This window comes from Tachypleus tridentatus, chromosome 3 (genome assembly GCF_004210375.1).
Source record: "Tachypleus tridentatus isolate NWPU-2018 chromosome 3, ASM421037v1, whole genome shotgun sequence".
NCBI classification, from domain to species: Eukaryota; Metazoa; Arthropoda; class Merostomata; order Xiphosura; family Limulidae; genus Tachypleus; species Tachypleus tridentatus.
The window spans coordinates 117,487,487-117,514,217 of record NC_134827.1 but is presented as its reverse complement, the minus strand read 5'-3'; the positions used below and the strand labels follow the sequence as shown (position 1 = coordinate 117,514,217).

General features: G+C 35.6%; 2 protein-coding genes across 5 annotated transcripts in view; one reads left to right on the top strand and one right to left on the bottom strand.

Moving 5' to 3' along the window:
* The window catches only part of LOC143247845 (ubiquinone biosynthesis protein COQ4 homolog, mitochondrial-like), a 205,633-nt gene that overhangs the window by 93,035 nt on the left and 85,867 nt on the right, over positions 1 to 26,731 (top strand). The gene's annotated exons all lie outside the window — the stretch shown is intronic.
* Positions 8,651 to 26,731, bottom strand: part of LOC143247843 (WD repeat-containing protein 47-like) — a 32,538-nt gene continuing 14,457 nt past the window's right edge. For all 3 annotated transcript variants that reach the window (XM_076496380.1, XM_076496381.1, XM_076496382.1), the window contains exons 2-7: positions 25,419 to 25,612; positions 18,068 to 18,237; positions 15,946 to 16,116; positions 14,282 to 14,422; positions 11,190 to 11,408; positions 8,651 to 10,245 (exon numbers count right to left, since the gene is read on the bottom strand). In XM_076496380.1, the coding sequence (XP_076352495.1) occupies positions 10,100 to 10,245; positions 11,190 to 11,408; positions 14,282 to 14,422; positions 15,946 to 16,116; positions 18,068 to 18,237; positions 25,419 to 25,612 (1,041 nt within the window). In that variant the 3' untranslated portion in view covers positions 8,651 to 10,099. The remainder of the gene's footprint in view (positions 10,246 to 11,189; positions 11,409 to 14,281; positions 14,423 to 15,945; positions 16,117 to 18,067; positions 18,238 to 25,418; positions 25,613 to 26,731) is intronic.

The window sequence follows — 26,731 nt, the reverse complement described above, 5'->3', positions numbered from 1 at the left end:
AGCTTTTTCTGACCCACTAGAAACTTTTACGCCAGCACATTCTAAAAAGGTAAACACGTTTTATGGATAACAGAGACTGAGAACATTCTCTGTCAGTGAACATTGCCTTTACCTAGCTGTTATTTTCCGTTTGATCTGAGTTGTTTGTTTTCGAGTAAAGCCATACTTGGTTATCTGCTATGTTCACTACGAAATCTAGCCCCAGATTTTAGTGTTGTAGGTTCGTAGATTTAATTCTGTTCCACCAGTGGGACGTTATATTCTAGAATAGTACAGCAGGTAATCGTCTGGTACTTCTATTTAATTCAGTTATGTACACAGTTTACATTTTTACCGAATTTTGTCTGAATTAACACGTGTCTTGTAATGTAAAGAAGAAAACCATAAAAAAATTTAAATATGTCGAAGTGTGGTCGTCACGTGTTTTACAATTGCATTACAAACGTCAGTCTGTTGATTTGTTTTTACTTTATCACATCGAGGTGACTAGTAACCAGAAGTGTTGAAACAGAGAGTGCTGGGTCCTTTTGCATATATAGCAACTGTAAAATATATTCTTATAATACTATGTCTAGTCAAGCACTCACCACTTTCCAACTCCTTCCTACACTACTGATATGTCTACCAAGCACTCACCACTTACCAACTCCTTCCTACACTACTGATGTGTCTACCAAGCACTCACCACTTACCAACTCCTTCCTACACTGCTGATGTGTCTGCCAAGCACTCACCACTTTCCGGCTCCTTCCTGCACTGCTGATGTGATCTGCCAAGCACTCACCGCTTTCCAGCTCCTTCCTACACTGCTGATGTGTCTGCCAGGCGCTCACCGCTCCGGCTCCTTCCTGCACTGCTGATGTGATCTACCAAGCGCTCACCGCTTACCAACTCCTTCCTGCACTGCTGATTGTGTCTGCCAGGCACTCACCGCTTTCCGGCTCCTTCCTGCACTGCTGATGTGATCTGCCAGGCGCTCACCGCTCCAACTCATTTCCTGCACTGCTGATGTGTCTGCCAGGCGCTCACCGCTTTCCGGCTCATTCCTGCACTGCTGATGGTGTCTGCCAGGCGCTCGCCACTCCGGCTCCTTTCCTGCACTGCTGATTGTTGTGTGTCTGCCAGGCGCTCGCCAGCGCCGGCTCCTTCCCACGCGCTGCTGATGTGTCTGCCAGGCGCTCACCGCTCCGGCTCATTTCCTGCGCTGCTGATGTGTCTGCCAGGCGCTCACCGCGCCGGCTCTTCCTGCACTGCTGATGTGTCTGTCTGCCAGGCGCTCACCACTTTTCCGGCTCATTTTCCTACACTGCTGATTGATGTCTGCCAGGCGCTCGCCACTTTCCGGCTCCTTCCTGCACTGCTGATGTGTCTGTCTGCCAGGCGCTCGCCGCTTCCGGCTCATTCCTACACTGCTGATGTGATCTGTCTGCCAGGCACTCACCACTTTCCGGCTCATTTCCTGCACTGCTGATGTGATCTGCCAGGCGCTCACCGCTCCGGCTCATTCCTGCACTGCTGATTGATGTCTGCCAGGCGCTCACCGCTTCCGGCTCATTTCCTGCACTGCTGATTGTGTCTGCCAGGCGCTCACCACTTTCCAGCTCATTCCTGCACTGCTGATGTGATCTGCCAGGCACTCGCCGCTTTCCAGCTCGGCTTCCTGCACTGCTGATGTGTCTGCCAGGCGCTCACCACTTACCAGCTCGGCTTCCTACACTGCTGATTGTCTGCCAGGCACTCACCGCTTTCCAGCTCCTTCCTACACTGCTGATGTGTCTGCCAGGCGCTCACCGCTTTCCAGCTCCTTCCTGCACTACTGATGTGTCTGCCAGGCACTCACCACTTTCCAACTCCTTCCTACACTGCTGATGTGTCTGCCAAGCACTCACCACTTTCCAACTCCTTCCTACACTACTGATGTGTCTACCAAGCACTCACCACTTACCAACTCCTTCCTACACTACTGATGTGTCTACCAAGCACTCACCACTTTCCAACTCCTTCATACACTACTGATAACTCAATGTAACAAAATGTTTACTTCTTCTTGTTCCTGGACAGAAAGTGTTATTTCCCAATTGCTCATGCCTAAAGTAAATGGAAAAGACCTATATTTCTCTTCAAACTTTGCTTTTGTGACCTGGAAGCGTATAACGAAAACATGATGGGAGACTATATTTGAAGGCTGACACGTGAAAGTGATTTACATTACAGTCGCAAATCTCGAAAAACTACTCACTTCTAAACATTTTTGTATAACTTTAGTACAAATACATGTAAATCTTGATTCATATGTTGTTTTATTCAGACCTTATGTGCAAAATGTGCAAAATTTCCGTTTTTACATAGAAAATAGGTTAATTTCTAAATCTCATTATCTAGGTCACAAAAGCAAAGTTTGAAGGGAATAATGGTCATTTTCTGTACTTTTACAACGTAACCAGTTAAGGAATAACACATGCTATCCAGGAACAAAATTTGTGTTACATAGTGTAATCATATGGATAAAAGCGTCCTCTAGTTTACGTAAAGCGTATTACGCTTATGCCCTGATTATAGTCATCAACTTTTAAATAACATTTCTTTAAAGTTATCTTATGTTATCCAACAACAAATCGATACTACTTTTCGTACACGAGTGACATCTCGCTGTTAGACATTGGTAAATTTACGCTAAAATCTGAAGTTCGATACACCGCGAATAGTCTTTGCTCTAAGGTAAAGAACACATGTAGCACTCGTGATATAAACAGGTAAAATTAAAAATACTGAAAACGGATGTTAGGCCTGACGAACTGCAGATCGTGTTTCTTGATTGAATAAAACAGGTTGGGAACTAACAGAGAGCTAGATGGAGTAACATCTCAGATTTTACATCGTCTACGAAATTCAAAGTTCAAGTTTACCCCTTCTTAATCTTTTACCCAGGTCCCAGGAACAGAACGTTTGGTTGTGTTCACATACGTCAGGGTCAGTCTAATTGAAACTGTTTCACTGGCAGAGATCTTAGTCTGCTAAACTTTAGGCCGGACTCTATGTCTAGTTACAGGTACGTACCAGGACATTAGATAATATATATAATAAATAACACAGAAAGGTACGTACCAGGAAGTTAGATAAAAGTATAACAAATAACACAGAAAGATACGTACCAGGAAGTTAGATAAAAGTATAATAACTAATACAGAAAGGTATGTACCAGGACGTTAGATAAAAGTATAATAAATAACACAGAATGGTACGTACCAGGAAGTTAGATAAAAGTATAATAACTAACACAGAAAGGTACGTACCAGGACGTTAGATAAAAGTACAACAAATAACACAGAAAGGTACGTGCCAGGAAGTTAGATAAAAGTATAATAACTAACACAGAAAGGTATGTACCAGGACGTTAGATAAAAGTACAACAAATAACACAGAAAGGTACGTGCCAGGAAGTTAGATAAAAGTATAATAACTAACACAGAATGGTACGTACCAGGAAGTTAGATAAAAGTACAATAAATAACACAGAAAGGTACGTACCAGGAAGTTAGATAAAAGTATAATAACTAACACAGAATGGTACGTACCAGGAAGCTAGATAAAAGTACAACAAATAACACAGAAAGGTACGTACCAGGACGTTAGATAAAAGTATAATAACTAACACAGAATGGTACGTACCAGGACGTTAGATAAAAGTACAATAACTAACACAGAGTGGTAGTACCAGGACGTTAGATAAAAGTACAATAACTAACACAGAGTGGTAGTACCAGGACGTTAGATAAAAGTACAATAACTAACACAGAGTGGTACGTACCAGGAAGCTAGATAAAAGTACAACAAATAACACAGAAAGGTACGTACCAGGACGTTAGATAAAAGTATAATAACTAACACAGAATGGTACGTACCAGGACGTTAGATAAAAGTACAATAACTAACACAGAGTGGTAGTGCCAGGAAGTTAGATAAAAGTACAATAACTAACACAGAGTGGTAGTACCAGGACGTTAGATAAAAGTACAATAACTAACACAGAGTGGTAGTACCAGGACGTTAGATAAAAGTACAATAACTAACACAGAATGGTACGTACCAGGAAGTTAGATAAAAGTACAACAACTAACACAGAATGGTACGTACCAGGAAGATAGATAAAAGTATAGTAACTAATACAGAAAGGTATGTACCAGGACGTTAGATAAAATTTTAGAGGCTTTCTTCAATCCATTAGCTGGGACAACAGTAAGTCTACGGTTTTACAACGCTAAAATCAGAGATTCGATTCCCCTCAATAGACACAACAGATAGCCCGATGTGTCTGAGGTATAAGAAAAAAACACAAAGTTTATTAAAATGATATTAATCTAACTTTAATTAGAAGTTTATTATTTAACATATTTATAAAAGGTATGTAATGTTTCAAATTCACTTGTGACTTTAAATACTAAGAAATGTCTTCAAATTGTGGTTTCAGAGTTGTACTTAAGTCGCACGTGTGTATTTTTTCAAATATAAGATTAGCTTTATAATATCGTAATGTTGTCTGTATAAATGAATGTTTTTTTATTATTAATCTAAAATTAAGAATTGTAGATATAACATCATTAATTTTACAGTCAGTCAAAGTTCTGATGTGGTTAAAATCGTTTAAAAGGAACCTTTGAATGTCGTGTTATCGTTGTTTGTAGTTACATCTCAACTCTCATGAATATGAAGTCTTAGCTCAGTTATAAATTTGTTTCATATTTAACTTATAAAAACTTTAATTCAAGGGTTATACGTTTTAAGCCTCTTTATTCAAACTGAAACTAATTTCATATATTTATAATTATAAACTTACTAATGAGGTTATGAAACCAAATAAACGATCTCATTTCTGCAGTTATAAAATTAATTATAGTTTATAAAAACAAAATTTTTAACAATAGCTTTAGGTAACATTTTAAAATAGTCTTAGTAACAATAGTTTAGTTGAAATTTTAAAATAGTGTTAGTGACGATAGTTGTAGGTAAAATTTTAAAATAATGTTAGTGACAATAGTTTTAGGTAAAATTTTAAAATAGTGCTAGTGGCAATAGTTTCAGGTAAAATTTTAAAATAGTGCTAGTGACAATAGTTTTAGGTAAAATTTTAAAATAGTGTTAGTAACAATAGTTTTAGGTAAAATTTTAAAATAGTGCTAGTGGCAATAGTTTCAGGTAAAATTTTAAAATAATGTTAGTGACAATAGTTTTAGGTAAAATTTTAAAATAGTGTTAGTGACAATAGTTTAGGTAAAATTTTAAAATAGTGCTAGTGACAATAGTTTTAGGTAAAATTTTAAAATATTGTTAGTGACAATATTCATAGTAACGTTTTATCCAAAATAAACGTGTTATTATTAAACAAACAGATTAAGTTTAACTACTAATTCAGAAGCCTGTTGTATACGTGATAAAACCCTGTGTCAGGTAAGAACAACTTGTGAAAAACTTTAAGAAATATGAAAATAATCTCAAAACTGTATGTGTTATCCTGGAGAATGGTATGCTGGGAAGGAAATACAACATTAGATTCTGTATCGTTACTCGCTTTTCCCATCAATCAATGTCGCTTTTGTATAATGCACGTGAAAATGTTTCTACAAGAATTGTCTGTTTTCTTCTTCATGCAAAACTAATCTGTTGAAATAAGCTGCTTTTGTTTTCTTTTCAAACCATGGAGAATGAATCGTTATTTGTTTCAGTTTTTAAATATTTCTTGAACAGCTTTAAATAAATTATTTTAGGGTAATTCTGACTCACGAGACGACGTTGTCTCTACTTTATTACATACTATTCATAGGTAATACACAGTGGTCTATGTACAGTATTTCAATTGCAGGGATCGAACCCTGAATTTTAACATTATAATACCTCAGGCTCAACGCTGAGCCATCGGGTGGTATTTGTTTATTAATATTATTTAAGTAAATCTCAAAAGTGTACCAGTAAGTTTTTTTTTTTAAATAGTACTACAGAACTAAAAAGGAAATATATATACAGTATATTGTGACGTCAGTTATTATGAAGGAAATATAAACAAAACAGTGTAACATTAGCTGACGAGCGGATGTGAAACTTGAAATACAACAAGGCTTACATCACAGCCATGGCTAATAAATTCTAGAACGCCATACTGAGGAATGAAGTAATTGCTTTACTGGCAGGATTGTAATGAGTAATATTTTAATAATTAAGTAAGTTTAAATAGTTCCAAGAGAAAGAAAGCTCGTGCGATCCATATTTAGGCCTAACGTTTATAACACGATTTGAGCCACCTCTATATACTCTAAGACATTTTAAAGTAATGGTTCGATTCCACGATGGACAGAATGCAAACAGACAAAATGCGATTTTTTGTGCTAAAACAAAAAGACTTTTATCTCCTTTATTTACATTTCCTTGCTGTTTTTTGTTAGTTTTTAAATTATCTATTTATTTTGATATTATACTGTACTCTATAAAGGAAACCTTTTGTATACAACGTATAGAACATTTTCATATTTTCCTTCTGCTGATACGTCATTTCTACGAAGAGGGTTTTTCTTCTAAACTCACATAACTTTTGTTTCTCCAATCTAACAGATCAATTTTTCCGAAACAAATCACAGCAAGTTTATCAATTATGATATCCACACTTCCACCTACTGCAAGCCTTCCTATTATTGGTTGTTTAACGTTTACTAATGTTATTTGATTGGTTAATATTTAAAATGATGAACGTGTAAACATTAACTCACAATCTACAAGACTAAAAGGAAGTGGCTTCAACCCTCAACCCCCATCCCTCCTCTTGGGAAAGACGACAAATCTCCAAACCCAGGAGGGGTGCGAGATTAACAAAACTATTTTGTGACTATTCCGGTTCTATTATCAATATTTAACGCCGTATTTCATCATCTAGTACATAGTTTTGTTATATGGACTACTTGAATGCTATGCACCCCAATTTGGAACTGATATATCATAAGAGAAGGCAGCTACCCACTCAACAGTATCCAAGCTGCTCACCCCTTTGGCTACTTTCATCGAATAACGGGATTTTGACTGTCACTTTTATAACACATCCAATGACTCAAGAGAGAGAGTTTTTTCTTTTACGGTAATGGAACTCGAACCACGGATCTTCAGATTCACAATTCGGCATGCTGATCACCAGGCCACGCCCAATCCACTGTCAGAGATCAATCAACCGGTTGCTATAACCAGTGGAACTGACGTTTCTTTTCTTTGGACTTCTCTATTCAAGCCCGTAGTGGCACAGCGATATGTCTGCGGACTTACAACACTAGAAACCGGGTTTTGATACCCTTAGTGGGCAGAGCACAGGTAACCCATTGTGCAGCTTCGTGCTTAGCTTCCAACAAACAAACTCTTCAACATGGGAATCCGTAACTCTTGTTAGGCTTACCAATTAGTTCCTCTAGAATTAACTTCTGATGAGAGAGAACGACTCGATCAGCGTGAACTGATTTTCATAGACAAGTATTAACATTAGCAGTCAAAGACTAAGAACTGCCATTGTAACTAAACACATTTTCCGCCGGAATAATATTATGCTTCCTATGCTCGTTACAAATATTATTAAAGTCTGATTACTGTTATTTCTATCTGCACATAACATACGTCAGTTTTTTTTCTAAAGTTCTAATTTCTTAGAACTGCTAGAGCAAACCTGTATACTTCCCTATGAACTCCGTCACCTTTAGAGATTATTTCTCCTTTTATTTTAACGCTTTTCCAGGTTTTCCAACATCCCAAGAATTACCAGGTAGTAAGGTTTCAAAATGTATGTGTTCGGTTAATTCTTCCCTGAGCATTCTCGAAGAACCTCGAGTAGTCCCATCCAGAAATACGAAACACAGGATGGCGATTGTGTCTACTCACGTGACACTACGATTTTCGAAGCACGTGGCTCACTTAAGATAGATTAACAGGTACAAAACTGAAGTCTATACGATGTAAAAACTACACTGACAAACACAACACCAACATAATTTATAGAATACAATGCAACGAGTGCTACGACTTCTATATTTGAGAAACAAGCAGAAAAATGGAAACTAGATTCAAAAAACACAAGAAAACGCCTTCACACGCTTTTGAACACTGCAAATCAAATACACACAACATAACCATAGAAAACACCCAGATAATAAGTAAGGAAACAAACATAAACAAACACAAAATTAAAGAAGCCTTACTTATACAACTAAAACCAACATAAAGGAACACCTTTATACCTATACTATTAATAACTTACATCTAACTGCAACGCCCCCTACAATTCCGTACCCGTTTATACTCTCGTTCCTAAGACATGTGTCCGTCAACGGTCACATTCAAACTCTCTCTTTCTTAACCTGAAGATGACGTAGGAAGGTCGAAACGTTGTTCTCTCCTTATCAATATAAGTGTTAATACCAATACCAGCCGTTCTGAGATACATTTTTATTTCAAGTGGGTTTCTCGTCATCAACGATTACCTACAACTTAACCCAGAAATCGCTGAAGTGCTGTTAAGTGCCGTTGGTTTTTGAGGAATCCACAGAATAAACACGGTGGTTTTGTAGTAGAGCTTACATATTAATGTACCCGGATGTGCTAACTAAAGAATTCAAATATCCACAGACACTTTCGAAACTTGAATATTTTTTATTCACACGTGAAATAATATTACTTATCATATATCCACACAAAGTTGATAACAGGTTTAATAAAAAAATGTTAGATTACTATAAAAGTTCACCATTATCCATAAAAAAATATACATAAATAAACTTTTCAACAGTTATATTTTAAGTCTGTTCCTGTTAGAAACTTACACACAGGATTATTATTATTATTATATATATAGCAGTCTGAATAATACTGGTAAACCGATAACACATCTGAAGAAAACTACTGAATATTTGGTGACCTTGAACTTTTTGATCATGTTGACGTTCACCAATAGCAACAACATCGAAACACAATTCATTCTTTCAAGACCTCATGGCCACACCCTAATCTCACTGACCGCTAAGGTACGTTACACTATTACTCTATCTCACTGACCACTGAGACACATTACAATGGTATTCCCGTCTCACTGACCACTGAGATGCATTACAACAGTACCACCGTTTCACTGACCACGAGGACATGTCTGTATACACATTTGTAAATGACAGGAAACCTAAAATGTTGAATCAAATAACATTTACAGTTTGAGTTTGAGCATATGACTTTCAGTCAATATCTTTTAATGTATTACAAACACTGTAAAAAAAATGTTTACATTAGTCTAACTTACAGTTTACGTATCAGGGGACAACTCGTTTTCCCCTCACGTTACTAAAATGCCACCGAACAACATGGATATACTCAGTGTTTTATATTTGTTTTGCTGTTTTTAAATAAAGGATCGAACACCGAATTACAGCATTATAAGCCCTCGAGATTACAGAAATATAGCTATACTCTCACCAATGCAAGAGAAACTATTTTTATTTTTCTACATTATGGTTTATAATATTGTACTTCGTTATTTCAAGTTCTGCTTTAGTTCCAGTTATTTTTAAAGAACTAATAAAATAAATTTTAAATGCAGGACACACACGTGCACAAGGTAAAATATTTCGGTAAATACAAACATCTGAAATCAAGATGAAACCAAAAAAAAAAAAACGTAATGAGAGCTGATGAGGCTGCAGCCCCAATCTTGTAATTTTTTAAAGATACAAACAATTCTCCTTCCTAAAAGATACATCAACCTCTCAAAACCTAAGCAGGCTTAATCGGCTCTCGTTGTTAGGGTTAAAACAGACGAAATAATAATAGAAAATTTTTAATAACAATGTAAAAATAAAATGTGATATATTTCAGAATCATGTAATATTGCAGTAAATATTTGTTTAATATGCATGTATTATATTTCTAATGTGATTTACATAACATTTTTATTTCACGTGTCATTGTAAGGAATACTTTTTCTGTCGATTCTACAACTGTATCATTATTTATAAAGAGCTGTCTAAATATACACAATGTAACATAGTTGTTTATCTATTATAATTAAAATTAAAGATGGCCATCATAATACTCAGTTTGTTGATAATCCCCACAAGGTGGCACTCTTGTCTGCACTGGTAGTGAGAATCGAAAACTCACTAGGATGCCAGCGTGCTTGGATTACTTTGTTTTTGAGTTCGGCAATTACGACGCTTGGGATTGGCTGGGAAAGGTCACCTGATGAACAATAAAAAAATAATTTATATTAACTTTTGATCAGAGCACGCTACCTGTACAGATCGTAACTAACTAAATACGTGTATATATATATATATGTATATAGCTGGTATTTTATTTGGTTATTTGTAGTTAAACACAAAGCTACACTACACCGCAGGTATCGAAACCTGACTTGTAACGTTATAAGCCTTAAGATTTACTGCTGAAGCTAAAACGGGGCTATACTTAATAGTATGTTTAATCATGACACCTACAATACAAATATGTTAATTAAAAACTGAGACTATTATCGTTTATTATACAGAATTAATTTCTTATCGACGTACATATACAACAACAACTGTCTGGCCAAAATAATACACGTAAAAAAAAAATTAATAATTTGATGTGGCTGAAATACTTGGAATGAAACTGATATTTGTAAAGAAGCCTAATTCAGTGGCACAGCAGCATGTCTGTGGACTTATAATGGTAGAAATAGAGTTTCGATACCCGATGTGGGCAGAGCACAGACAGCCCATTGTGTAGCTTTATGCTTAATGAAAAACAATCAACTAAAACCTCTTTGTTTTCTTACAAATAAAGAATTCTATTGTTTTCTGTTTTGTCTATAAAAACTCTGCACGTTATTTTGCAAATTGTCGTGTGAAAGAACTGAATGACCCCATCAGCTCTTCTAGTTTCAAAATTACTTGTTACTGTTATAACCAAGGCTATATCCGAGCCACTAAGAGAAAGTTGTTAGCTCATGTGTAAAAAGTCGAGTTTGCTTGCACCACGTTGTTCTAAGGTCCTAGCAAGGGTCAATGAGAAACAGTCTTATGTTCGTACATATTATCGGTGTCTGTTACCCGATCAGTTATCAACAAACTTGGGTTCAGTTTCTAGTGTCTGATTAGTTATTAGTCACTTTCAGAAAACGCCACCTAGATGTGACTCACCTTGCATATCAGATAAGATCACCTTCTTATCGAACGATCCAGTAAGCAAATAATAAGCTTTGGGCGAGAATCGAACGGTCCTGATTTCGGCGGTATGCGGTTGGAAACATTGGATAACCTTCTTACCAGTGAGGTCATATAGCATACACGTGGAGTTCTGGTGGCCGGAGACCAGCAGTCGACCTGAGGGGTCAACACAAACTGTACAGACCGAACTGCCTGTAAAATAACATAACGTCGTTGTTCTATTAAAGATGATTATCTTTTTAAACTGTAAGAAATATCAAATATCACATAAACATTATTTTTGTTACCGATATATGATGTTAAAAAAAAAACCTTTGTAAAGTCAAATTAGCACAAAGATACGAAACACCACAACCAGGTGCACGTTCGAAATATGGACCTTTCGTCTTTTTAAGGTTTGCCCCTCAAGGAGAAAGGTTGAACCTTTCGAAAGCGCCCGGATTACAGGGTTTCGATTTTTTTTATTCTCATCATTGAATTTAATAGTCAACTTTGCATTATTCACATATATGTTTACTACAAATATTATGAGTACATTTTGAAAAGATGTGTGATAGAACTTGGTGATAGTTAAACATTTTTCGAAGTGTGATATAAGAGCTACATTATTTCATTCTGTGATACCTGTCCACGATGTCTGAAGGGCCACCTCCTGGTGGCTAAGCGGCAAGTCTAAAGGCCTATAATGCTTTACAATACTTTCTGCGATATCCGTTAGGGGGATAAGAAGTCCCCACAATAAGAGATATTTTGATACCTTCTGTGATATCCGTAAGGGAGATAAGAAGTCCCCACAGTAAGAAATATTTTGATACCTTCTGTGATATCCGTAAGGGGGATAAGAAGTCCCCACAATAAGAAATATTTTGATACTTTCTGTGATATCCGTAAGGGGGATAAGAGGTCCCCACAATAAGAAATATTTTGATACCTTCTGTGATATCCGTAAGGGGGATAAGAAGTCCCCACAATAAGAAATCTTTTGATACCTTCTGTGATATCCGTTAGGGAAATAAGAAGCCTCCACAATAAGAGATATTTTGAAACCTTCTGTGATATCCGTTAGGGGAATAAGAAGTCCCCAAAGTAAAATATATTTTGATACCTTCTTTGATATCTGTAAGGGAAGTAAGAAGTCTCCACAATAAGAGATATTTTGATACCTTCTGTGATATCCGTAAGGGAAATAAGAAGTTCCCACAATAAGAAATATTTTGATACCTTCTGTGATATCCGGTTTCCTGAATAAAATAATTTTATTTTTTACACGAATGACGTATCCTTTTTTTAATTAATAATTAATTCTGTAAAAGAACGAGATATACCATCTACTAGTTCTAAATTAGTATAAATATAACACCATCTTATTGTCTTCCCATTCAGCGATGAGATGGATCAGGTGTTATCTGAACAACTTGGTCACACAACTGTGCTCTGTTAAATTCGAACAAAACTATTAGCGCCCCTAATTTAGAAGTGATAGAAAAGGTAACTAACTAATCAAAAACATCCATCGGGCTAACAGTGAGATTGACCAACACATTATAACGTTCTAAAGACTGATAGGGTGGGTATTTTCGGTAAAGCGATTCAAACCCGCGACCCGGAGATTCCGAATAGTTTGTTTTTGGTTTTGAACTTCGCACAAAGCTACACGAGGGCTATCTGTGCTAGCCCTCCCTAATTTAGCAGTGTAAGACTAGAGGGAAGGCAGCTAGTCATCACCACCCACCGCCAACTCTTGGGCTACTCTTTTACCAACGAATAGTGGGATTGACCGTCACATTATACACCCCCACGGCTGGGAGGGTGAGCATGTTTAGCGCGACGCGGGCGCGAACCCGCGACCCTCGGATTACGAGTCGCACGCCTTACGCGCTTGGCCATGCCAGGCCCTGGAAGGATACATCATATCGAATCCTCAAATTATATCGTATGGAAAAGTTTTATGTTTTTTATCTGTTCCAAAATTCCGTATAAGGAAGGAACTAACCAAAACATTGAGTGAAATTAAAAATTTATTAAGATCCTAAGACTAATTACTAGGACTAATTACTAAGACTAATTGTAATAGTGATGGTATTTGTGTATAAATTCTCACAGTAAAGCTCCTTGTTTAAAAGTTAAATACTAAAGAGTTCATGGATAATAAAAACTCTTTTTAAATTTCCCGATTTTAAAAACAATCTTTTTTATTTTTTAACTCGGCAATTTTTTTCTATTTGAAATCTCTGTCAACTGCTGAATTCATCATGATGATGGATATATATATATATATATATATATATTTAATTTCTTAGTTGTCAGGCGAATTTATACACCAATAGAGAAGTTACAGTTGAAAATAATAAGGTCCTTGTTGTCCACAACAGAAATATTGAGCACTTAAATACGAAACATAAGTGTATTCGTGCAATTACTCAATAATACAAGTGGCTTGTTGTTTTATCCTGTTACCATAGTAACACATTCAAATGTTTTATCCTGTTACTATGGTAGCATATTCAAATAAAGAAAGCTACTAGCTTTCAGCGTCTACATCTTATTTAGGTCGCATAGCAACCAAATAAACAAAAAGAACAGTAGATTTCGGCGAGCACCTCTTATTTTGTTGTTGCTAAACATAAAACGAGTCAATAAGCTGTCTGTATTTACTTACCCATTGCACTCAAACGTCCCGCTGAGTTAACAGGATGCTATTTTGTTGCTATAGTAACCAGTTAAAAAATAACAGCACGTTTCAGCATGTACACTTTTGTGCTGTTACCACAGTTTAACATAAACTAGTAACACGTATTTAGTCTGTTACCATAGTAACAAGTTAAACTTCCAGAATGTATAACTAGGCTACAACTTCAGTAGAGCAGTTTAATTTTACCTTTCATTTTCGCATAAAAAAAAACAAACAACTATTTGATAATTAAGAAAATTTTAAAGTTACTTTTGGTATATACTGAAACGATTTGACGATTCTTCCAAGGAGCTTTTCGTTTCGCTTTGTTTAAGTAAAACTAACTGCAAATATTGCAGGTGAAAACATCGAGCAATAAATAAAGCTTTCTCACCTGGTCCAGTACCGGAAGTTGATGGAGCGGATATGACGTCAACGCAGCCTCTGGATCGTAGGTCCCATAGACGAATCGTTCTGTCGTGAGATCCACTGACAAACATGGCTCCACCCCAGGTGTAAAGTGATAGAATTGTACCTGTTATTTGATATTCGTTTAGGTAGTTATTTATTTAAAACAACGATGAATAAACTTCCTACAAGATACGTGAAGTATTTCTGCAATAGACAGAAACTATTTTATTTCACACACACACCTAGAAAAATATCTTCAGAACTATAACACTCCATTACGACATTGCTCATTGTCTATTTATTAATATAATATAAGCACAACTTCATAAGAATAAAATTATAATTTTGTTATCATTACATACAGAACTGCAAGTAATCATGGATGAAAGAATGGTAAAATACAATTACTGTACCAGAGTACAATCACGTGTCAATTGTTTGCGCTATTAATCTCTGTGAGTCATCCAACTAATCAGACAGTGACACGTGGCCATAATGGTCATAAAAAAACAAAGCCAATGATACTATTCCCAGAGGATGATGATGCATTTATGGTTCTTACTAGAATTCTTGTAAGAATCAAAGTGATAGATTGAGGCAAAATGTCATGTTTCATTAGAAGATGTAAGAAAACAATAGGATCAGGGAATATGAAAGCAGGTGCTCTTTACTGGTGAATCCAAATTTACCAAGTATAAATTGTTTAGCAGCAATAAACTATGGGTTTTTTTGTATAGTAAAGAGCATCAAGGCAAACGTATAACGTCTATAATAAAGCATACTGAGGGACCAATATAAGTGTGTGCTGCATCACACCTAATTTTGGAAATCAATGTAAAATTGATGGCACCCTGACTGCCGACAGGTACAGAATGATCTTTTTACCAAGTAGTCATCACAAGCACGTAACGAATACGGAAAAAATGATAGCTGAACGATGAAAATGTGGCCGTTCGCTCACAAACATGAAGTGATCTTCCCAAACAAACTACATGAATATTAGTAAAGTTATATGAAAAATTAGGTGATTCAATGGCAGTTAAACAACATGGCTGAATTGTGAGGATTGATATAAATCATCTGGAAAAAATATTTTAGAATCGTAGTTTAAAACAAATACCACTGCATTGTAAAATTGATCAAATTATTCACTTTACTTTTATATTATCTATAATAATGTATTTTAATAATGATAAATTAACCATTAAGTTATAATTACCCATTTTTGCAACACTTACTTGTCTATAATTGTTTCTAATACAACATATGGCAAAGGAATATTGTTAGCACCACTGTTATTGTATACTATACGTTTGTTACCAATAAGTACAATATAAAGTAAACTTTCACTTAGCCTTCTAAATTTATGTTTGAGAAAGAAAGAAACTGTTATTTAGTTAGTCCAGAAATTGAAACAGAATGTTAGCAATGAGAGGTCGTTATAACAAGGCTCGGAAACGTGTTGTTCTTTTGGGAAATTATCCTTTGTAGTTTAAAGAATTTTTTTTTTTTGGGGGGGGGGAGATTAGTATCCATTAAATAAGAGGCGTCAAGTAGTGGAAAGTGGGGGTCGTTGAATAATTTGTAATTGTTTAATGATTGTAACTAGGCTTGTGCCTGTGGCTTTAACCTAAAGTTGAGACTGACCGCAATGTCCAGTAAAGGTCTGGAATGTCGTTCCTGTTTCACAGTCGGTTATGAAAATTTTGTTGTCCAAGGATCCGCCACTGATTAGCAAGTTGGACCGGTTACTCAGGTCTTCCATAAAACACAAGTCTCGTACAGTTCCTTTATGCACAGTTAGCTTTCCAACGACACCTGTGGGTCAATAATAGAACCATAACAACACTTGTGTGGCAGTAACAAAACAATAAAACACAGTTTTTGAAATATGATTTTTTTGTTCGGGTTATCTAATCACTTTCTACATAAAAGATGGTTATTTCTTAAAATTGGTACTCCATCTAAGAGAAAGTTCATGTACTTCAAACTTGGCCATTTTTGGAGTACTACCCTTTTATTACTGCCTTTTTACTGTAGTCTTTGTTGGATTCTATATTCATAAAATGCCAGTTTGTTTATAGTACGTTTATGACCTTTCGAAAGCCGTATTTCCATAAAACCGAAACGAGTATCTTATATTGGATTTTAGTATATATTTTCAGACTTATAGCCCCCAAGGTTTAGTATTAAATTAGTTATAAAGAGACTATTTTCCCCAACGAATAACTTATTGCAATGAAGATCTGAGAGTTATCTTTCAAAATTACCTAAACACAGAGAAATGTTTTTCATTGGCTCAGTCTGAAAGCTAGTGGTGCAAAATTTGTGACTTCGATACCCGGTGTGGGAACAGGACATTGTTTAGTTGTTGTTTTCTTAGATACAAGAATAATTCTTTCGAGATAGAACGTAATCGTTTGTCAAAAATTAATTGTTTACTGTATACTTATTTAATTTTTAACAAACGGTTGAATTGTCACTTAAACGTATAAATTGGTTTTATATCATCAAATTAAACGCTAAAGAATTTTCATCTGTACCAGTTCCTACGTGGATCGTATTTTAGACGAATGTAAAAGATATTTGAGTTCCAAATAAAAATAAAAAAGAATCGACATTCAAGTTTCGATTATATAACACAACGAATTTAAAGCTTTTATAAACAGAAATTCTGCGGATACAGACACTGATAAAACTATATTTATTAAAACTCTCAACTAAAGAAGTTCCATTGAAGCCCTCATTTCAAAGATATAAAAAGTTTGTTACGAAGGAAGTTTGGAAGTAAATATATTCGATACTTTACTTAGGGGATTCTAGAGAAACGTTTGTTTGTTGGATTTCGGACAAAGCTATACGAGTTCTAGCGATCTCTCAATTTGAAGTAATAGACTAGAGAAAAGGCTGGTAGTCAACATACCCACCGCAATCTTTTATATTACTCTAACTGAACAATGGGATTAACCGTCACAGTATAACGCCCTTACGCCTGACAAGGCAAGCAAGTTCGGCAATGGGTTTGGAGTCCGTGGCCCACAGAATGAGTCAAGTGCCCTAACCATCACGCCAAGCCAAGCCGTAAGGAATTAGAACCAATAACTAAGAATGGTTCTTTAGAATGAAAACTAAGTCATTAATTAAGAGATTGAGGGAAAATAATAGAACCACTAGAAAAGGAAGAATGTGAGACTTTTACTTAGGGGATTCGACAGGAACATGTAGAACCCATAGAAAAGGGGAATGTACGAAAACATTTAAGACTTTTACTTAGGGAATTCGACATAAACATGTAGAATCCATAGAAAAGGGGAACGTATGAAAACATTTAAGACTTTTACTTAGGGAATTCGACAGGAACATGTAGAATCCATAGAAAAGGGGAACGTATGAAAACATTTAAGACTTTTACTTAGGGGATTCAACGGGAACATGTAGAACCCATAGAAAAAGGAAAATATGTGAAAACATTTAAGACTTTTACTTAGGGGATTCGACAGGAACATGTAGAACCCATAGAAAAGAGGAATGTATGAAAACATTTAAGACACTAACCTAGGATATTCGACGAAGCTATGTCAGATACCACATAAAAGGAGATTCTACGAAAAACTTTGAATATTCTAACTTATGGGATTAGCTAAAAACCTCTAATTTCTAAATTATTAAAACAAGTTGTTAACAAATCGATTCAGTTCTTATGTAAAACGACACGAAACTCTTAGTGACGTCATTTGAATCGTCTTCGTTACACTGAAAATGTATTTACCCTCAACATTGCAGAGTTCTTGATTGAATCTTGTCAGCTTGATTGTCTTGTCATTGGAACCTGTCGCCAGAAGATCACCTGTTCCATTCCAGGCCAGACAGTAGATGGACCCCTCGTGATGTCTCATCCTCTTCAGCAAGACTGCCGGTTCATGAGTCTCGTAGTTTTCACTATGTAGAACATCAAAATAAAGAAGTTAACAAGCAACAGTGCATACAGTACCGTTATAATACAACAAACAACAGTGCATACAGTACCGTTATAATACAACAAACAACAGTGCATACAGTACCGTTATAATACAACAAACAACAGGACGTACAGTACCGTTATAATAAAACAAACAACATGACGTACAGTACCGTTATAATACAACAAACAACAGTGCATACAGTACCGTTATAATACAACAAACAACAGGACATACAGTACCGTTATAATACAACAAACAACAGTACATAAAGTACCGTTATAATACAACAAACAACAGTACATAAAGTACCGTTATAATACAACAAACAACAGGACATACAGTACCGTTATAATACAACAAACAACAGGACATACAGTACCGTTAAAATACAACAAACAACAGTACATACAGTACCGTTATAATACAACAAACAACAGTGCATACAGTACCGTTATAATACAACAAACAACAGGACGTACAGTACCGTTATAATACAACAAACGACAGTACATACAGTACCGTTATAATACAACAAACAACAGGACATACAGTACCGTTATAATACAACAAACAACAGGACATACAGTACCGTTATAATACAACAAACAACAAGACATACAGTACCGTTATAATACAACAAACAACAGGACATACAGTACCGTTATAATACAACAAACAACAGGACGTACAGTACCGTTATAATACAACAAACAACAGGACATACAGTACCGTTATAATACAACAAACAACAGGACATACAGTACCGTTATAATACAACAAACAACAGTGCATACAGTACCGTTATAATACAACAAACAACAGGACATACAGTACCGTTAGAATACAACAAACAACAGGACATACAGTACCGTTAGAATACAACAAACAACAGAACGTACAAGTACCGTTAGAATACAACAAACAACAGGACGTACAGTACCGTTATAATACAACAAACAACAGAACATACAGTACCGTTATAATACAACAAACAACAGAACATACAGTACCGTTATAATACAACAAACAACAGGACGTACAGTACCGTTATAATACAACAAACAACAGGACGTACAGTACCGTTATAATACAACAAACAACAGGACGTACAGTACCATTATAATACAACAAACAACAGGACGTACAGTACCGTTATAATACAACAAACAACAGTGCATACAGTACCGTTATAATACAACAAACAACAGAACATACAGTACCGTTATAATACAACAAACAACATTACATACAGTACCGTTATAATACAACAAACAACAGTGCATACAGTACCGTTATAATACAACAAACAACAGTGCATACAGTACCGTTATAATACAACAAACAACAGGACATACAGTACCGTTATAATACAACAAAAAACAGGACATACAGTACCGTTATAATACAACAAACAACAGGACGTACAGTACCGTTATAATACAACAAACAACAGGACGTACAGTACCGTTATAATACAACAAACAACAGGACGTACAGTACCGTTATAATACAACAAACAACAGGACGTACAGTACCGTTATAATACAACAAACAACAGTACGTACAGTACCGTTATAATACAACAAACGACAGTGCATACAGTACCGTTATAACACAACAAACAACAGGACGTACAGTACCGTTATAATACAACAAACAACAGGACGTACAGTACCGTTATAATACAACAAACAACAGGACATACAGTACCGTTATAATACAACAAACAACAGGACATACATTACCGTTATAATACAACAAACAACAGGACATACAGTACCGTTATAATACAACAAACAACAGGACGTACAGTACCGTTATAATACAACAAACAACAGTACGTACAGTACCGTTATAATACAACAAACGACAGTGCATACAGTACCGTTATAATACAACAAACGACAGTGCATACAGTACCGTTATAATACAACAAACGACAGTGCATACAGTACCGTTATAATACAACAAACAACAGTACATACAGTACCGTTATAATACAACAAACGACAGTGCATACAGTACCGTTATAATACAACAAACGACAGTGCATACAGTACCGTTATAATACAACAAACGACAGTGCATACAGTACCGTTATAATACAACAAACAACAGGACATACAGTACCGTTATAACACAACAAACAACAGTGCATACAGTACCGTTATAATACAACAAACAACAGTGCATACAGTACCGTTATAATACAACAAACAACAGTGCATACAGTACCGTTATAATACAACAAACAACAGTGCATACAGTACCGTTAGAATACAACAAACAACAGTGCACACAGTACCGTTATAATACAACAAACAACAGTGCACACAGTACCGTTAGAATACAACAAACAACAGTACATAAAGTACCGTTATAATACAACAAACAACAGGACGTACAGTACCGTTATAATACAACAAACAACAGGACGTACAGTACCGTTAGAATACAACAAACAACAGTACATAAAGTACCGTTATAATACAACAAACAACAGGACGTACAGTACCGTTATAATACAACAAACAACAGGACGTACAGTACCGTTATAATACAACAAACAACAGGACGTACAGTACCGTTATAATACAACAAACAACAGGACGTACAGTACCGTTATAATACAACAAACAACAGGACGTACAGTACCGTTATAATACAACAAACAACAGGACGTACAGTACCGTTATAATACAACAAACAACAGGACGTACAATACCGTTATAATACAACAAACAACAGTACATAAAGTACCGTTATAATACAACAAACAACAGTACATACAGTACCGTTATAATACAATAAACAGTGCATACAGTACCGTTATAATACAACAAATAACAGGACATACAGTACCGTTATAATACAACAAACAACAGTGCATACAGTACCGTTATAATACAACAAACAACAGGACGTACAGTACCGTTATAATACAACAAATAACAGGACGTACAGTACCGTTATAATACAACAAACAACAGTGCATACAGTACCGTTATAATACAACAAACAACAGGACATACAGTACCGTTATAATACAACAAAAAACAGGACATACAGTACCGTTATAATACAACAAACAACAGGACGTACAGTACCGTTATAATACAACAAACAACAGAACATACAGTACCGTTATAATACAACAACAGAACATACAGTACCGTTATAATACAACAAACAACAGGACGTACAGTACCGTTATAATACAACAAACAACAGTACATACAGTACCGTTATAATACAACAAAAAACAGGACATACAGTACCGTTATAATACAACAACAGAACATACAGTACCGTTATAATACAACAAACAACAGGACGTACAGTACCGTTATAATACAACAAACAACAGTACATACAGTACCGTTATAATACAATAAACAGTGCATACAGTACCGTTATAATACAACAAATAACAGGACATACAGTACCGTTATAATACAACAAACAACAGTGCATACAGTACCGTTATAATACAACAAACAACAGGACGTACAGTACCGTTATAATACAACAAATAACAGGACGTACAGTACCGTTATAATACAACAAACAACAGGACGTACAGTACCGTTATAATACAACAAACAACAGAACATACAGTACCGTTATAATACAACAACAGAACATACAGTACCGTTATAATACAACAAACAACAGGACATACAGTACCGTTATAATACAACAAACAACAGGACGTACAGTACCGTTATAATACAACAAACAACAGTGCATACAGTACCGTTATAATACAACAAATGTTGGTACATACAGTACCGTTATAATACAACAAACAGGACATACAGTACCGTTATAATACAACAAATGTTGGTACATACAGTACCGTTATAATACAACAAACAACAGTGCATACAGTACCGTTATAATACAACAAACAACAGGACGTACAGTACCGTTATAATACAACAAACAACATGACGTACAGTACCGTTATAATACAACAAACAACAGTGCATACAGTACCGTTATAATACAACAAACAACAGTACATAAAGTACCGTTATAATACAACAAACAACAGGACATACAGTACCGTTATAATACAACAAACAACAGGACATACAGTACCGTTATAATACAACAAACAACAGGACATACAGTACCGTTATAATACAACAAACAACAGGACATACAGTACCGTTATAATACAACAAACAACAGGACATACAGTACCGTTATAATACAACAAACAACAGGACATACAGTACCGTTATAATACAACAAACAACAGTACATACAGTACCGTTATAATACAACAAACAACAGGACGTACAGTACCGTTATAATACAACAAACAACAGTACATACAGTACCGTTATAATACAACAAACAACAGGACATACAGTACCGTTATAATACAACAAACAACAGGACGTACAGTACCGTTATAATACAACAAACAACAGTACATACAGTACCGTTATAATACAACAAACAACAGGACATACAGTACCGTTATAATACAACAAACAACAGGACCTACAGTACCGTTATAATACAACAAACAACAGGACATACAGTACCGTTATAATACAACAAACAACAGGACGTACAGTACCGTTATAATACAACAAACAACAGGACGTACAGTACCGTTATAATACAACAAACAACAGGACATACAGTACCGTTATAATACAACAAACAACAGTGCATACAGTACCGTTATAATACAACAAACAACAGGACATACAGTACCGTTATAATACAACAAACAACAGGACGTACAGTACCGTTATAATACAACAAACAACAGGACGTACAGTACCGTTATAATACAACAAACAACAGGACATACAGTACCGTTATAATACAACAAACAACAGTGCATACAGTACCGTTATAATACAACAAACAACAGGACATACAGTAACGTTATAATACAACAAAGAACAGGACATACAGTACCGTTAGAATACAACAAACAACAGGACGTACAGTACCGTTAGAATACAACAAACAACAGGACGTACAGTACCGTTATAATACAACAAACAACAGAACGTACAGTTCCGTTATAATACAACAAACAACAGAACATACAGTACCGTTATAATACAACAAACAACAGGACGTACAGTACCGTTATAATACAACAAACAACAGGACGTACAGTACCGTTATAATACAACAAACAACAGGACGTACAGTACCGTTATAATACAACAAACAACAGGACGTACAGTACCGTTATAATACAACAAACAACAGGACGTACAGTACCGTTATAATACAACAAACAACAGGACGTACAGTACCGTTATAATACAACAAACAACAGTGCATACAGTACCGTTATAATACAACAAACGACAGTGCATACAGTACCGTTATAATACAACAAACAACAGGACGTACAGTACCGTTATAATACAACAAACAACAGGACGTACAGTACCGTTATAATACAACAAACAACAGGACATACAGTACCGTTATAATACAACAAACAACAGGACATACAGTACCGTTATAATACAACAAACAACAGTGCATACAGTACCGTTATAATACAACAAACAACAGGACATACAGTACCGTTAGAATACAACAAACAACAGGACATACAGTACCGTTAGAATACAACAAACAACAGGACGTACAGTACCGTTATAATACAACAAACAACAGGACGTACAGTACCGTTATAATACAACAAACAACAGAACGTACAGTACCGTTATAATACAACAAACAACAGGACGTACAGTACCGTTATAATACAACAAACAACAGGACGTACAGTACCGTTATAATACAACAAACGACAGTGCATACAGTACCGTTATAATACAACAAACAACAGGACGTACAGTACCGTTATAATACAAACAACAGGACATACAATACCGTTATAACACAACAAACAACAGTGCATACAGTACCGTTATAATACAACAAACAACAGTGCATACAGTACCGTTATAATACAACAAACAACAGGACGTACAGTACCGTTATAATACAACAAACAACAGTGCATACAGTACCGTTATAATACAACAAACAACAGGACATACAGTACCGTTATAATACAACAAACAACAGGACATACAGTACCGTTATAATACAACAAACAACAGGACGTACAGTACCGTTAGAATACAACAAACAACAGTGCACACAGTACCGTTAGAATACAACAAACAACAGTGCACACAGTACCGTTAGAATACAACAAACAACAGTGCACACAGTACCGTTAGAATACAACAAACAACAGTGCATACAGTACCGTTATAATACAACAAACAACAGGACGTACAGTACCGTTATAATACAACAAACAACAGTACATAAAGTACCGTTATAATACAACAAACAACAGGACGTACAGTACCGTTATAATACAACAAACAACAGGACGTACAGTACCGTTATAATACAACAAACAACAGGACGTACAGTACCGTTATAATACAACAAACAACAGGACGTACAGTACCGTTATAATACAACAAACAACAGGACGTACAGTACCGTTATAATACAACAAACAACAGGACGTACAATACCGTTATAATACAACAAACAACAGTACATAAAGTACCGTTATAATACAACAAACAACAGTACATACAGTACCGTTATAATACAATAAACAGTGCATACAGTACCGTTATAATACAACAAATAACAGGACATACAGTACCGTTATAATACAACAAACAACAGTGCATACAGTACCGTTATAATACAACAAACAACAGGACGTACAGTACCGTTATAATACAACAAACAGTGCATACAGTACCGTTATAATACAACAAACAACAGTACATATAGTACCGTTATAATACAACAAACAACAGGACGTACAGTACCGTTATAATACAACAAACAACAGGACATAAAGTACCGTTATAATACAACAAACAGTGCATACAGTTCCGTTATAATACAACAAACAGTGCATACAGTTCCGTTATAATACAACAAACAGTGCATACAGTTCCGTTATAATACAACAAACAGCGCATACAGTTCCGTTATAATACAACAAACAGTGCATACAGTTCCGTTATAATAAAACAAACAACAGTGCATACAGTTCCGTTATAATACAAGAAACAACAGTACATACAATGTTTGTGTGCACGGTACTGTTGTAATAAAACAAACCTCAGTTCATGTAGTTTAGGGTAGGCACAAATTCGCAAGGTTTTCGAGTTACCCCCACATGTATAAAATCGTCCACTCGGATGAAACTCGACAGTTCTGATGACCTCGTCATCTTCTAGTCTGGCGACTGGAATAAACTTAGATTTTGGTTTTGTGTCTTTCTCTCCGTTCTGTGTGTTAGTTTCTGGTCCATGCTGTAACGACACACAAAAATAGACAAATACTGCAACAACATATTTTAAAATCCCTAGTGCTGAACACTAGAAATAATTAAATTATAATTAATTAAAAACACTTATTAATTTCCCAAAATATGTCTGTCAAGAACAGTGACTGTATGTCTTAAGACACCTAAGAAACGAGTGCTTTTAAAATTAACCATTATTTCTTTATCAAGAAAGTCAATGACCTTAAATAATGAGTAAAACCGACCAAAAATACCTTTATCTCATTAATCTAATGTCTGTTTATTTCAGAAATTCCTGTAATGCATGTCTTTTTTTTTTTTATTTCGCCAAAGTAACTCGACGTCTATCTGCGCTAGCCTCCCCTAATTTAGTAGTAATGTACGAGCTATTCTTTACCAACTAACCAACCATCACGTTATAAAATTTTCATAGCTGACAGAGAGAGAATGTCTGGTGACGGGATTCGAACCTGCGACTTGTAGATTACGAGTTTAACGCCCTAGTCACCAGACCTTCACGTAAAGCAACGAAAGGCTTATCTGAATCTGTGATGTTGGAAGTGGTTTATTCGAGTGCTGTAAGTGCCTTAATGTGTAACTTACAAACAAAAACATAATATTCTGTTTGGAAAGTTCTTCAGATATATTCAAAGTATTTTCATCCTACAAGTAACTTTATGATGTTCAAATATTTTATTTTCTACCACAGATTTGTTTCAACTGGAATAGACAATTTTCTCTCTGTCAATATATATCTCTGTATGTGCGTGTGTGCTCTAAGGTTTAACTTTGAACTGTCAACTTTGACATTAATACTTCGATGGATGATCACGAAGGAGATTAATCGGGTAAAATGTTTCGCTCTTGCAACCATTACTATACAACAGCCTTCTGACAGTCCACGTACGAGTTTTCTGTTTTCACTGTACAGGCCCAATCGAAAACTCCAGTGGCCACCAGTTGTCGCTGTATAGCATGCTTTAACTCTTTGCAATGAAACTGATTATCCAATCAGAAATAACTTATATGAAGTCACTTTCAAGACTTAAAAGTTATACAGCAGCATATGAATATATCACATTACCTTTTATTGAGTTTCTTCTACTGGCGAGTTAGTAGAACACAG